The sequence below is a fragment of the Amphiura filiformis genome, chromosome 14, assembly GCF_039555335.1.
Source record: "Amphiura filiformis chromosome 14, Afil_fr2py, whole genome shotgun sequence".
In the NCBI taxonomy this organism is placed as follows: domain Eukaryota; kingdom Metazoa; phylum Echinodermata; class Ophiuroidea; order Amphilepidida; family Amphiuridae; genus Amphiura; species Amphiura filiformis.
The window spans coordinates 11,497,484-11,512,881 of NC_092641.1; the positions used below are offsets into that span (position 1 = coordinate 11,497,484).

The 15,398-nt window shown below is 37.1% G+C and overlaps 1 protein-coding gene and 1 long non-coding RNA gene across 2 annotated transcripts in view; both read left to right on the plus strand.

Annotated features, from left to right (window-relative positions):
* The window catches only part of LOC140169695 (dual specificity tyrosine-phosphorylation-regulated kinase 1B-like), an 87,222-nt gene extending 84,854 nt beyond the window's left edge, over positions 1-2,368 (plus strand). Inside the window, 1 exon segment of the mRNA XM_072192993.1 lies at positions 1-2,368. Within this exon segment, the coding sequence (XP_072049094.1) occupies positions 1-60 (60 nt within the window). The 3' untranslated portion in view covers positions 61-2,368.
* A 331-nt stretch (positions 2,369-2,699) lies between these two features.
* LOC140169696 (uncharacterized) lies at positions 2,700-13,662 on the plus strand. Its single transcript, XR_011861381.1, has 2 exons — positions 2,700-11,357; positions 11,397-13,662. It is a non-coding gene; the product is annotated as an uncharacterized lncRNA (long non-coding RNA).
* Positions 13,663-15,398: the final 1,736 nt, after the last annotated feature.

Sequence of the window (15,398 nt, forward strand, 5' to 3'; positions counted from 1 at the left end):
AGGGAAGAATCGCCGATGCACGGCGTATGTGTACAGCAAAGCCCCGTAGCTAGCCATTGACCCCTGTACAAAACTGTAGGGTTATTGTAGCTAGAGCTTTAACGACAAGTACAAGTATAGACCGCTGCCTTTCTTCTCCATGCTATATCAGTATTGATTGGTGGTGTAGTGTTTCCCTCTGCTCAAGCAGTAGATGCAAAGGATGAATTAGTGATGAATTTGGAAGGTCGCACTCGACGGTCTGTGATGAATACATTAGCCGCTTCGTGGCCATGTGGAAGCCGTTGCTTGCCCCTGAGAGGCAAGATTCCTGCAGCAGGACGAGGGAGGAATTGGAGACGGCCGTGATTTCAAGCTATCATATGTTACAGAAGATCGTATCACCTGTTGCCATGGCAACCAGTCCAGTCGCTCTATATTGCTAGTGTTGCGGCACATTTTGACATCGGTGGTTTGTGTGTTGAGTTTGTTATAAAAAACATGTTCTGCAGTTATAAGGTAATTGGGTAAGCGCCTGAAATCTTAGACGACTGATGCCTTTTTTAAAGACATGAAGTCATCTTTTTAAAACTATTTCTATGCGCTCTGGTATAATGTATCTGCCTCAAAGAATAACGATGACCACCAAAGGTGAAGGGTTTTTAAAACAAAATAAAAACTGCAAAAATAACGACATAATTACTTTCAAACATCAGTATTTGAATTCCTTTTGATGAGAATAGAGTCCGGCGAGTGTCCTCTATTGACCCATTGAACCGTGCAAAATGATTGACAATGAGATAAAGAATCGATTTTTAAATGCAAGTTTATCAACAATGTTTGTTGGATATTATTGGTGTCAATATTACTCAAATCGTGCAAGAAATTGAAGTTAAGAAACGTTTTAAAAAATTGTATGTATGTAAGGCATAGATTGTAAACATGCTACTTGCCGACGAATTGTACCAAAGCATTGTAAATTTTCTGTGTATGCAATTTTTGAACAAAAAAATAAGCAAATATTTCACTGAGCATGTACAGATTATATGTTACTCTCTGAGCATGCTCAGTTCCTGTATGTCAAAAGGGCATTATGGGTAGCTTGTTTGTAAACAATATTTGTAATGAACAATGAATATTCATGAGCACTGATTGGACGTCAGTACCCGTAAAAGAAATACTTGTTTGTAATCGGCTGAAAATTTTAACTCACAAAGTCTGCCATTTAAACTGGTTTTACAACGATATAAACTGGGTTATTCCATTGTGAATAGTTGTAGAACTGGTTTAAAAAGTCTAGCACCAAATCTTTGCTGCACAGTGTTATCAACTAAACATTTGTAACTATATGAATAAGGGGTATAAGCCAGGTGTACAAATAAAAGTGTATAAATAGTCTAACTTTTGTGGGCTTAGTTCAGCTTCTGATTGCGATTATGAACTTGACCTCCGTATGAGGTTCACTCTTAGTACCACCATGTTCAGTTCATAAGCTCACATAAAATTGTGTACGGGTTGCTGAACTGTGTGGCCTGTGGAGTTGGCCTCCATTATTTGAAACAAGAATCGTACGATTATGGCTACTAGAATAAAACTTAGCAGGGTGTATGAGATAGGACAATAATACATAGGGTGCATCCAAATCTAGCAAAAAACAAAACTCTGACTTTTGATTATCTTACCCATAAGATGATTCAAGCCCTTCCCATGAGCCTTTACATATCGTTGTTGGACAGGAAAAACCTATGTGTCATTAGCCCCTGAACATGTTTAAAGCAAAACCTCCTATGTAACTCTTTGGCAGTTTTGTTTTAAACATGTTCAGGGCCACAATCACAACGGAGGTTTTTCCTGCCCAACGACTAAATGTGTTTTCACCAGAATTTCACCAGTACAAAGCGTAATATTTTCGCGGTATTTATTTTTCGCGATTTGAACTTTTCAGAGCAGTGTTGTAATTTCTTTATATTGCGTGATGGCAAACAGGTATACATGAAGGGATGCTGCAGCCAAACAAAATTGTTTTGCTTGCCCAAGATCGCAATAGTTGGAGAATGATGATGATACATCAAACCCTATGGGGGAAAAATTACGGGGCTCTGAAATTAAGCACAAAAATAAAAACCCAGCGAAAATATTACGATGTACAGAAGCATTCAAATTCTATCAAAAAATGTAGTACCCATAGAGAACAAAAAGCAGGTTTTAGTAATAGCAGGCTTAGTGTCTTGGGGACTGAAGGAAATCATTTTCATTATCATTGATTATGCAAATTATGATTATGTAAAGGACTTCATTGGGTTGGTCCATTTTGAATCCATACACCCGTTTGGAAAACTTAATCTTAATCTCCCATGCAAGGAATGTAAATTTCAAACATAGGGTTACCTCTGAACCCGGGGGTCACTCCCATTGTGGCCTGTACACCATCCGCGATAATCAACTTTTGAAAAGCACCCTAAACAAGGATTTAACCCTTGGCTAAAACAATACCCTAAACAGGGATTTTATTCCTTGCATCAAATTTCATACCCTGAATTTCATTTCCGCGTATTAGCAATTGCAATTTTGCTACCCTTTTTTCCAATATTTCATGTTTTTGACACCCTAAACGCGTTTCGCGCGTATCGTGCCTACCCACGAAAAAACTACCCTTTTACTGCGTTTTCATTATCGCGGATGGTGTACAGGCCACAATGGGAGTGACTCCCGGGCCTCTGAATGGGTGACTTCATTTGAAATCTTCACAGCCTGTGTAAAAGATTAAGGCGATGTCTTCCGTAGGAGATGTATGGATTTCAGCTGGAATATATCACTTGGTTTTGCTCAGTTTTGTCATTGTTGCAGAAAATAGCTGACATCCACTCTTTTTTTAGATTTTTCAAATATTATAACCTTTTTTATTTACTTTGAAAACAGTATTTCATTCATGTGAATAAGTGTTTTGTTAAGAGACTGCAAAATAATCCAATTTAGACTAATGGAATTTTATCCAGTGACTGAAACATGTTACAATTTTTAATGAAAACAGTCTAATTTTCTGTCGAATTCTGCACCTTTCTTTGTTTGTTTTTCAATCCACCTGCCCAGGCTGCCGTAGTTTTTGAAAAAAAATTATATCTAGAAAGTCTTCAATTGTCCGTTTACAATTTTGAGACATGCATTGATTTTATACATACATGTATAATATGAATTTTTAATCACTTCTTGCAAATCAATTTTTAAAAAGAATTTTAAAACATCAAAAGTTTTTAATAACATTCCCTACTATTGTATTCATCATTGAGCTCTGAAAAGAGAAGAAAAAAAATCCCATGCCTCTTCAGATTGATAAGGAGAGCAAAAGGGCGACCAGTATTTTTATCTTTTTATATCGTTTAATTATTATTATCAATATTGTCCAGAAAAAATGTTTTAAAATGCTGTAAACTTGTTAAAACTTCTTTTAGACAAAGTGACATGGTTCTGTGCATTGATGCTCTGAAATCTGAAATATATTACTAAAGTATGGTTTATATTTCGCTGACTGCCTCGTTGGGTCCAGAGTTGTAATGGTACAATAGACTTTATATACCATACACTATGTATTTTGGATTTTACAGCAAGTAATAAGTGCACAGAACAGTGTTGTGTCAGACCTTAAGCTTGCCTTATGTAGCTGTACCGATAAAAGTGTGGCCAGCTTATGCTTATTTTTGACCATTTTGCCCATTGGCTAAATTTCTGCGGTTCATAACTTGCCTGCCAACATTGGTTATTCCAGTTGAAATCCATACACCTCCTATGGAAGACATGACCTTAAACTTTGACGCAGGGAGTGTGGATTTCAAATGGGTTTACCTGAAATGGTGCGACTCCATTTGAAATCTACACTCCCTGTGTGGGAGATTAAGGTTGTGTCTTCGATAGGGTGTATGGTTATCAACTGAAATGAGCCATACCTTCTATAGTTGTTCTCACCTAGAGATAGGTAGTGATTTCACTGCTTGTTTAGGCCGTGTAGCCATGACACATGCCATTCTCGAAATCGTAGCATGGTACGCTTGGATGTAGGCAACACAATCATAATGCTCTCAAATACAGAGACGAATTTTGATGTCTCTACCACTCTGGAGGTGAGAAGAACTATACTTTGGATTTCTAATTTATTTTGCTTGGCATACGACCAAGTTTTGTTGTTAATGAGTGCCTTTATTGTGTGGGATTTTATCAGCAAGGTTCAAATTTACAAAACACATCTGGGCAAGTAATGGACTGTTCCAGTTGAAATCCATACACCGTATGGAAGACATTGCCTTAATCTTCCACACTGGGGGTGTGAATTTCAAATTGGGTGACCTGGGTGAAATTTACATACCCTTTTGTGGGAGATTAAGGTATTGTCTTTCATGGGGAGAGTATGGATATCAACTTGGATAGCCCAATGTCTGCATTCAACCAACACTTGATTGCCAATGGGCAAGGGCCAAATGTGAGCGCAGCGCATCAAATAAACAGTCCTCATTAGTTTTAGCCGTCATAACTTTTGAGCACAATGAACTTTAAAAAGCAATGAGATTTATACGCCTAAGTGATTATGTCACACAGTCCGTCGATACGTCACATACGGAAGTCGAAGTCTTGGATGGATATCCTTTGCATCTGTGTGTGTATGTCATCTAACCAGCAACTCTTTGGGATGCATGTATGGCGTAACACGCCAATGATATGAATTGTGCTCGAATGTTTGGGGGATATTTTGAGATGTTAACATTTCATCTAAAATAAGGTCCATTATTGGGTTATTCCAGTTCCCCCTATGGAAGACATGACCTTAATCACCCACACAGGGCTATAGATTTCAAATGGAGTCAATGTAGATAAACTCCATTTAAAATTCACACACCCGGTGTGACATATTAAGATCATGTCTTCCATAGGGGTGTATGGATTTGAACTGAAGTGGCCCCTTGCATAAACAAAAAGAGTCCATTTTCTGACAGTGTATTATTCTAAAAGCGGTTGCATGTTCTGAAGCATGACCACAGAATTCGAGAAGGAGAATCGGGACTCTCTAATACCGCAACGTACAATCGGGCCATCAGCTGTGGGGAGAAATTTGGGTCCTTTGCCGACGGTGCGTGGAAATGAACAAAAACAATTCTCGTCAGTCATCTGAAGTGTCTTGGTACTTGCGTGCAGGTCGCATCAAATGCGTTTCTCAAATGTGCTAGGCAATCATCAATGTAGTGCTTGCATGACAACAAATGCCTCGAGCACATTCCGAGGGAAACCGAATACCCCCAATATTTGCTCCATGCCTGTCCCCGTTCTCCTTCTCTAATTCTGTGAGCATGACCCTTTGAAATAATGGGCCATTTTTTAAATAATACTTTAACTTGCTACTTCAGTTTCCTATATCATGCAGAACTGCAGAAAATACAAGATGCAATTTGCATACCACACCAAATCTCAAACCATATTTGCTTCAGTTCAATAAAAACTTGGTCAATTTTTGTTCGCAGGTGCTAAACAAATGCTGTTTATTTATAAATAACGGATATAAGGGAAAAAATGAATTAGAAATACAAAAATTTGAAATTAAACTATTCTTTTCTCATTTTTATGAAAGGGTAGATGTACAGAAGGATGCTCCCATGATGCTTTGCAGTTTTCCCACAATGCCTTGTGGCATGCTCAGTGCTGATTTTTAGTACCCCCAAGTTGCAATAATTTCTTCAAATATTTCATTCATATGGGACAAGCCAGGGTCTCTGCTAGAGATTCTAAAATTTTTGTAGGCAAAAAAAACTATACAAAGTTACGTTGGTGCAAAATAATTGTATGTTCTTGTTCAGGACTGACTGCCGATATGCTAAGGTATAAACCAACCGTATATAAAGATTGGTTTCAAATCTATTGGATCTGAAGAAAAGTCTCATTTTAAAAGGCTCAGAACCTAACAGAAATGCACTCAAAATCAAAGTGGTCTTGTGGTTCATATTTGTGTATATATATTAGAACCATATAAGACCAGCAATGACAACCAAAATACATTACCTCATCGAAATTTAGTGCAAAACTACACCAAGGTTGATTAATCGACAAAAAAAAATGAATTTCATTGATTTATTGGAGAAGGGAAAACTTGCTGTGGACTGTGTTTGATGTTTGCAACTGGGCATTACTTTTTTCCCGCCATTATGTATAAGGGAAATGTCACCCCTATGTCAAAGAAATAATTGACTTCAAATTTGGAATGGACAAATAATGATTCTGTATAGCAGGATATTTTCGCTGGATTAATTTTTCATGATGTTATCAGTTATGGACAGTGGGTGTTTAATTCGCGTTCCAAATATATTTACATTTAAGTACAATGTGTAATCAATATTTTTGCGGTGTTAAATATTCACTGCTGCCTGTTTGGCTGTGAAAAGCGCAAAATTAAATCCTGCGAAAATTTTCCGCTATACAGTTATGATTGAAGCAATCCAGGATCTTTCTCCCCAACAGTATTCTTCTGGTATCTACCTATTTGTAATCAGTAATCCTTAAAGCGCCCTCATTCATATTATATCCGTGCCCGTTTTTGGTGGCCCTCTATTTTTCTACATAACTATGTTTGAAAAATAAAAATTACAAAAAAAAGTGAGAAATGAGTAAGAGGACTTCAAAACAAGTAACTACGGCCCGTTCTGCCTTGTTTTTCCCCCATTTTGTAACATTTTTTGCCAAATATGGGATGTATTTATATTATTATCCTGCCACATTACTGTTGCATACGGAATAACGTAATGTACATGTAATCATTTACATAATGTATAATACTAATTTATGTGTGATTTGGTACTTCATTGAGACCATGTACAATGTATAATCCAGATGTGAAAATGGCCATTGCTAAAAATTGATTATGGTGTAGTGTAAAAGCAATGGATTTATTTAGGTGGGTTTTCTGCATGGAATGAAACATTCTCCTGTCCCTTGTATGCATCCTGTCACAGTGTATCCCATGTATTGTGCCTGGTGCAGTCTTGTATCATACCACCAAGACCTTAAGGTTCAGGGGTCACTAGGATCCACAACATGCTCATCTATCAGGGCAGTTCTTTAACCTCAATACCTTTGTACATTCATTGAATGACATTTGAAAATTTGGGTACAAAAACTCATACTCTGCAGCTTGAGGTCAAATTTTGCACTATGATTGTTTAATTGAGGTTATAGAACTGTCATTGGAATGAGGTCATTGTGGTCCATAGTGGGTTCACAATTATATTTGCCACAGGTGTGGAGGGCCAACAAGTGTCAAAATATCTATGTTAAGGGCCCAATATACCTTATTTTGCTATGTTTACTGCACATTTCAGAGCTGCTTAACAGCTAATCGCCATTGGTCCGCTTAAGAATGATTGAGAATCCTGATATAGAACACTACGATTGCTCAGTGCCAAAAGTGGGTAAGTGCAATAGCTGCCATGTGTAGATGAGTACAATATTACTGTGTGTAAATTGCCAAATGTTCACAGGGCAGCTATTGCACTTAACAACTTCTGGCACTGAGCAGTCGATTAATGAAATGACTTGCTGGTGGTATGGTATTCGGGCTGCCTAGCATGATACGGGGAGAGGATGCGATTCCTTATTTTAATGTGTATTTCTACATGTATGCCGGTTAAAATCAGTGTTTTTTTTTTTTATTTAACTGGTGTACATATTGAAGTGTGCATTCATGTAAGAAATGGCGTTCTCTTCCATATCTTACTCTACCTCTGTTTTAGCTGATCAAGTAGGCTTTATAATCAAGTCTGAATTTGAACCTTTTTACCTACGAATTACCCAAATTATGATGTATTATGGACAATTTCTATAATTAACAGTAGTTTTATCATCAATGCATTGTTTGTTTTTAAATATTTTAATTATGTTGTTTTCATTTCTTTTCTCTTCGAAATCATTTTAAATCACTTCTTTTTTAAAAATCCTTGTATGCCATATGTTGTTGCTTATCCTTGCCGCAAAACAAATGTGATTTTGATCAAAAAATAAATTAGGGACGTATCAAAGTCATATTTGCTTTGCGTGCATATGCCTATTTAAGTTGCTAAATTAAAATGGGGTTTACTCTTTCACAGTTTCTGTATGCATAAGAACCGTTATCCTAAAGACTTGGGGAAAGACTAACGTTGAGTATAATTCAAACAGGGTTAGCCTCTTCAAACACAATTAGTTAAACCAAGGAAACCTGTAGCCATGATGCTGAAGACTCTGTGAAAGACTAGTATCAGTGTGTATAGATCACATAGGACTAACCTACAGCGATGACATTTCATACTTAACAGATTTGTTCACAACCTGTGCCAATGATTGGGTTAAAATAGCATCATAACTAACAGCATGGTTCATGACCTCCATTCTACAGATTCTCTCTTGGGGTGAAGGGGGGTTGGGCTAAATACATTTGAATTTGAAAGTATACATATGACTGCAGTAAGATTTTCAAATGAATAAACTTGGCATGACAAATGCCCGCCACTCAACCATGACAACTTGAACTGGATGCAGTGGACACATGCAAGAGCATCAAAATTGGCAAACTGTTCATTCATTTGAAATTCTGACCGTAGGCATGACACTTTATGGTGCATCTGTACCATATGGGGAGATCAGAAAAATTTATACGAGCGAATGCAGAACAGATGACAACTTTCCTGCAATCATCAACAAAATTGGTGAAGATAATGTCAGAACTGAACTTGCACAGTATTTATAGTTTGATTGCATTTAAGAGGGTGTTGACCTTTTAGATACGAGGCGAGCACTCTCCTGAATGTTTAGGAGAGCAGGCACTCTTGCTCGCCTCATGTGGAGTTGATCCAACATTGGCAGCGGTTTATAAATTGTACACAAGTAGCGTGTTTCTACTGAAAATGGAGCAAGAATGGGTATTATAGCCCTCTATATTTTTACCAGTATGCAGTTCCCAATGGCGAGCATTTTATGCTGTATGCTTAACGGTGTCCAACAGTAAAAATTTACCCAAGATTTGTTTTTGTCCTGCCATTTCGATCGGATGTAATGGTATGGGGTTGTTTTAACTGAGCTGGATAGCGAACTCGTGGAAACGTGTCAGGTACGGTAATTTCATTCTCAGAAGAAACACACTATCATAATATATGTATTGAGCAATGTTCAATTGTTTGCGAGGGAAGCCCACACTGGAAAGCCAAGCTTTTGAAACTTTTAACAAGTCATCTTGTCTTTGGATATTGAGTCCAAAATCTGCATCATATCAATGATGGGTAGTAAAATGTTTGTAAAATCCATACAAGCTCCTGTGTTTTATTTTGAGGAAACAAGATTAGGTGTACTGTTATTCATTGGCTTAAGAGTGTCAAAAACTCGGGCACACTCGGAAAAAATTGAACATTGCTCGCGTTTTAAACCAACATGAACTTGTTGGAATAATTGAACATATCACATGTATAATGTACTTGTAAATTGTATTTAATTGTACAGCACAGAGTTTGGGCAATAATGTTGCAAATTGTCATGGTAACGGACATGTTGCTATGGCGATATATGTATGATAAAAGTGAGGTAAATAAGTAGAGAAACTATGATGTAATGATAAGCCATGACTGAAGTTGTATGGAACTCTAAACCAAAGCAGATGACATTTTTCCAAACTGAAAGTGATCATTACAGCAAACTAGTTTGTAATTATAACCCTGCCAGAATTCAACTCTAAATGTTACGTCCGAAATCATACAAAACAAGCCGTATTGCACAGGTCAGCAATCAATTACAGCATGATGCCTCGGTCCTGACATCAGGCGCAACATTTGGAGTTAATCTCTGGCAGCGACTTCAGATTGATGACTTGCTGGTGACAAAATAACACCGTATTGAACCTAATTAGTGCTACTTGATGACTTTTTCTTTCGGTGAACATTTTTCCATGAAATAAGTAAAAATTCAGAATTAAATCGTGGAAAAACAATCTGGGCATGAAGTTTCAAAGGCTGTAACATTGATTCTGCCATTCCTATTAATTTTCAAATCTTCAATTACAGCATTATTTTCACTTTTATTATCACAGTAACTAAAGCACCCAGGCGCTAATTAGTTTGAATACGGTGATCTTCATATTAGACGGATCCACGATATTTTAATTCACGCTCCAAATCTGAGTATATGGATTATTTTATTGTAGATTTGTCCCCGAAATTTTAACAGTGAAGCAATTCTTACGCTTCAATTGATGGTACTCCTAGAATGACCTAAGTCAGTAATGTTGATGACATGCTGTATCGCTGGAATGTGTTTGTATTGCAGAATACTAAGGTACTTACTTGCGTTGTTCGATACTCTCGTGCAAAAAAATTGTTAATGGCTGAATTACCTAGCTGCGAGAAGTCTTGTGGCATTGGTTCACATGCATTGATGGGGGTGATACCGGGTTATTGAGGAATGAAATCCCAGCAAACTAGACAGTTCTAAAATATAACCTGACATATAACATTCAGGCATGAACATTTCCAGCGTTTTAGCTGATTTCAGCGTTTTTTGTTATTTTTCAGTGTTTTTCAGCCTATTTCTGAATCAAATTCACAGAAAATGGTAAAAAACATGGTTTTTAGTGTTTGTTTTTTTCAAGACCAGTTTTCATGCCTGAACATTTATGTTGGGTTCTTAAGGTTAGAAATGTTGACAAAACGTTTGAATGTCATTACAATTTACTAAACACTTTGTGAACATCTCAAAACAATTTTAAAACATCAAAACAGAACATCATGAAAACTTTTCAGCATTTTGGTGCAGTTTTAAAACATCTGTATAAAAATGTATTAAAACATTTTCTTGTAATATTTTGCACATTTATTTTATCATCATTGGGTCATTTTTAAACACTTTTTAATGCAACAATTTAAAACGGGATAATTGTGTTGATAATACAAAACGTCTTTTAAACCATGGCATCTAAATGTTTTACAAACATTAGGATAAATGTGTTTTAGAAAATTGAAAGAAATGTTTGCTGGGATTTTGGCACTAACCAGATCATACTACATGATATGTATGCATGTTCCTCACATCTTGTGCAAATAATGTGATGTACAATACAGTCACCAGCCGAGGTACACTCGGAATGTTGCAACTAATGTAGCAAGTGCAGAGATGCCCTGTTTCAGGAAGTTTTGAAGAAAATTGACCAATTTCAGGAAATTTTTGCTCTATACCTTCCCGTGCAAAAGAATAGGGAAGAGTGCATTTTCAGGATTTTCCCATGTTTTTAAGGAAATTTTGACAACATCAAGTGGCATCTCTGCAAGTGTCTGCACTCATAAGGATGCTACACTTTTGACAGGTGAGGTGAGACGCAACATTGTGCGGTTATCTCTGCTGGCAACTAGTAACCTTGTCAGGTAAAGTCTTATTCAGATTTCCTTTGACAGCTTAACCATCGTGTATATGTGTGCAACGTCAAGCGTGTGCATTGGACCTTGAGCAAATAATACGCGCTGGACGGCTAGCAGTACGCTTAATTTGTAAAAGGAAATCTGAATTAAACTTTACTGAGCAGGGTCAGAATTTTGGCGAGAATCCAAGAATCGATTCCTGCAAAGTTTCTCATAAGCACTTAGCAGATTTGCGTGAATCAAAGTTGATTCTCATAAACTTTTGTAGTTTACACAGAAGTTGATTTGCAAGAAGATTCCCGCTGATTTATTCTGCAAGAATCAAGATTGATTCTCGCACTATGAAACAAAATTCTGACCCTGCTGAGTGATCATGCTACAAGTCATTGTGATACACCACATACTGACAAATAACAGGCATTTGTAAACTGTCCGCATTCTTTTGTATGGACTACAGAGGGCGTGGTTATCAAATCTGTTACAGTACAAAGACATGGTCGTTACCATTTAGTCTGCTCTCAGCGAATCCACAGGTTGTAATACAGATATAGAGACGCCACTTTTCAGGAAATTTCCTGATTTCAGTCAATTTTGAAGAAAATTGACCAATTTCAGGAAATATTTGCTCCAAAAGGGAAAAGTGCATTTTCAGGATTTATGGAAAATTTGACAACGCTAAGTGGCATCACTGATAGGGACAGTTTATAGTTATGGGTTATTCCAGTTGAAATATAAACACCCTATGGAAGACATGGCCTTATTGTTCAAACACAGGGAGTGTGAATTTCAAATGGGGTTACCTGAATGGGTGACTTTATTTGAAATCTACACCCCCTGTGCAGGAGATTAAGGTCATGTATAATATAGGGGGTGTATGGATTTGAAATATACCGTGTGTCGAAAGTCCGTTCCGCCTATATTCCGACTTCCCCTGGAGCATAGCCTGAATATGGAAGTACCCCCTCTGTTTATTTGCTGCCTTTGTGCTACTAGCTGCAATGAACCTTAAGGCTCATTGCAGCGAAAAAAATATGTCGGCCGTTGTTCTACAATTTTAGAGCTAATTTTGTATGTTATGGCAGATTTAAAGGTCTGCAAACCTTGATTTTCTATGGAAAAACAACAATAACAGAGGTTTGCTCACTTTCGGAGGTTATCGACCATAAAAAGACAACAACTTCAAATAAATTGCTAAGTGACATTTATATTAATCCAAAACAATAACCAGTAACAAATTAATATCAAATTAATTGTGTAAGTTTAATTTAAAGCATGTTAAAATGGTTTTCCTATGGGGGGAGGAACAGACTTAATGACACACGGTATATATTCAATAGCTCAATTGGTATTTGTCCGTATATGGTGTTCATGACAAACTTGGCATTTACACATCAGTTTTGTGTGGAAATATGATACACGAGTAGCGTGGTACATTATAGATCAAGCTACTCGGTTATAACGTTCCTTGTTCCACAAAGCTTTGTGATCATATCAGATATGGCCATTGATGCATTATTTAGTCTTTCACCAAGACTTGTAAATTACACACACATTGCAGTCTCAAACTGAAGCATGCAGTGTAGTCTACTAAAAGGAGCCTTACTATTTAATGTTCATATTGTACAAAATAGATGGTGCTATACTTAATGACTTCATTATTACTATCAAAGGAGAGGGCGCTGTTATCAATCTCTACAACATACCTTACAGCATCACTTTGAATTGCCATAATTGTCATCCTCACTAATATGTTACATAATAGTCCCTATGATCACCAACAAGTAACATATTGTGAGACCTCTTATAGTAGTTCAAATGGGAAGTGATATGATAAGGTTGTTGCAGAGACTGGTGACAGCACCCCTCTGGCGTTGCTATAACCCATACTATGTGTTGCCATGTAAAACACTCTTCTGTACCATAGGGTCATGTGCAATTCGCTGGCTCAATGTAAAACGTCCACCAATCGGGAGGGTGGGAGAAATTGTTGGGTATCAGCGAGCACATGCAGAAAGTGCTATTCTTTATAATAAAAAAAATTGTAAAATGTTCATGTTGAGTAAAATTACCAAGGGTGTTATTAAACAAGGCAAAGCGATAGGTACATTGTAGGTGTAGCAGCAAGTATTTGCTTTGCTTTGACTTGATGATAATGAGGAGGCCCTTTCTTTGTATATAGCCGACCTAATTCCGCATTAAATAATAATAATAATAATTAATACCAATAAAACGTGGCCAGGAACTCGATTACAGCTCTGTTTGTGATCGGGCTTTCAAATATTGTGTGTGTGTCTCATTTCTTTAATGTGTGAATGGATTCTTAAATTTGATAATTTAAAATTTATAACCATGGCAAGACGGCATAGCTGCCTTAGTGCCCTTGCCCTGTAGACATTTGACAATTACTGCATTCTATATTGTACACGACGACCATACGCTGTCGAAGTTAAGTAATAATCGAATTGACTACCATAGCAAGTTGAATATAATTTTTTAATAGATCGCCCTGCACTACAAGCAGGATGCACTCATCACCTGTGTATGTCTGCAATCATAGATTGAATACAATTGTGATCTTTTCAAAGATACTAATCTTGCAGGTGTGAGTGATTAGCATTTCTTTGACATCTATGGCTCAATGCATAGGTACCACGTGAATGTTGAAGTGCAGGGCCATGTATTCAAAAATTGTATATTGCTTTGGTAGTTAATCCGATTACATCATCACTTCGACAGTGTATTGCAGATGGGGCCCCTCTATCCTAGACCCCAGAATTCAGGTTTATGTTTCATCATCCCATTCCTTAGCCATTGTATAAATCGCCATCATATAACTCTATTCTCCAGTGATCGCTCCCATGACAAATTGCATACAGACTATCAAAATGATTGGTACCCGTCTGCTTTGATGTTCATTGAAACCCCCGGTCTACTTCCAATTGCAACATTGGATCTACTAAAAATAACCAGAATGATGACATTAATCAGTAGATTAGGTGGATCTTATGTTACATTTTGGAATTGCAGTCTTGTCCATAATCACTGAAAACTGATGGGTACCAATTATTTTGATACACCCTGTACTTGCTAGACTTCTCCGTAGTCCACTTGCCAATTGTGCACTACTCTGGCTATTACTTTAAGCTTAAAACTCTGATTTAATTAATGAGTGCACAATTGATAGATTTTCACAACTGATCTTTTCAGTCACCGTACGCCCTCTGTTTGTTAGCTTCCCAAGTGGACTACTGACTTTGCCTTGAGAGTTAGGCCAGAAAATTGGTGATGATGTAATGCATCTTTAAAAATGAATCTGGCTTGTGATTGGTCGCCCAGATCTCGTTATTGTTTAAATCCTCCCGACGTGTACTGGTACCATTATAACTATACATGGTACACAACTATCTAGGGAATGCGGCTCTTTTGTGCTGGTGGATGAACGTATGCATCTAGCGCGGATTGTACCACCATGCTTAGTCTTGTGGTTAGATTTTATTGATAAATAAGTATGATTGACAGTGTGCGAGTCCCGGGGTAAAGTTCTGCTTAAAAGTGAAAGTCTATAGTCGGTTTTTCGGATAATAAACTGGCAGATTCTAAAATTACAATTGTTCAGTATTGAAGTGTCATTATAATTATGCCATTATGATATGTTGCATTCAATAATATAAGCCTACGTAGGGCCTATACTTTACTTTTACTGTCACAAATATAATTATATAGCCTAAGCTTTTTCATAACCATTTTATACTAGTATTTTGATGTAGGCCTACTAAATATCAGTATAATTTCGAGTTCAACTGAATGCGTTCATCATGATTAATAACATTTTTATTTATCAAAAATCGACTATGGCATAGTCTATGTACTTGCCAACCCTAAAACCTCACATAGGGACAAATGGGAGGAAAAAAAATCTGAAAATAGGGACACATGGCAGGGGTTCTGGAAGATGTTAAATATTGGGGGGCCCAATGGTATCCCCCGGTCCAGAACCACTGCATGATTTTATGC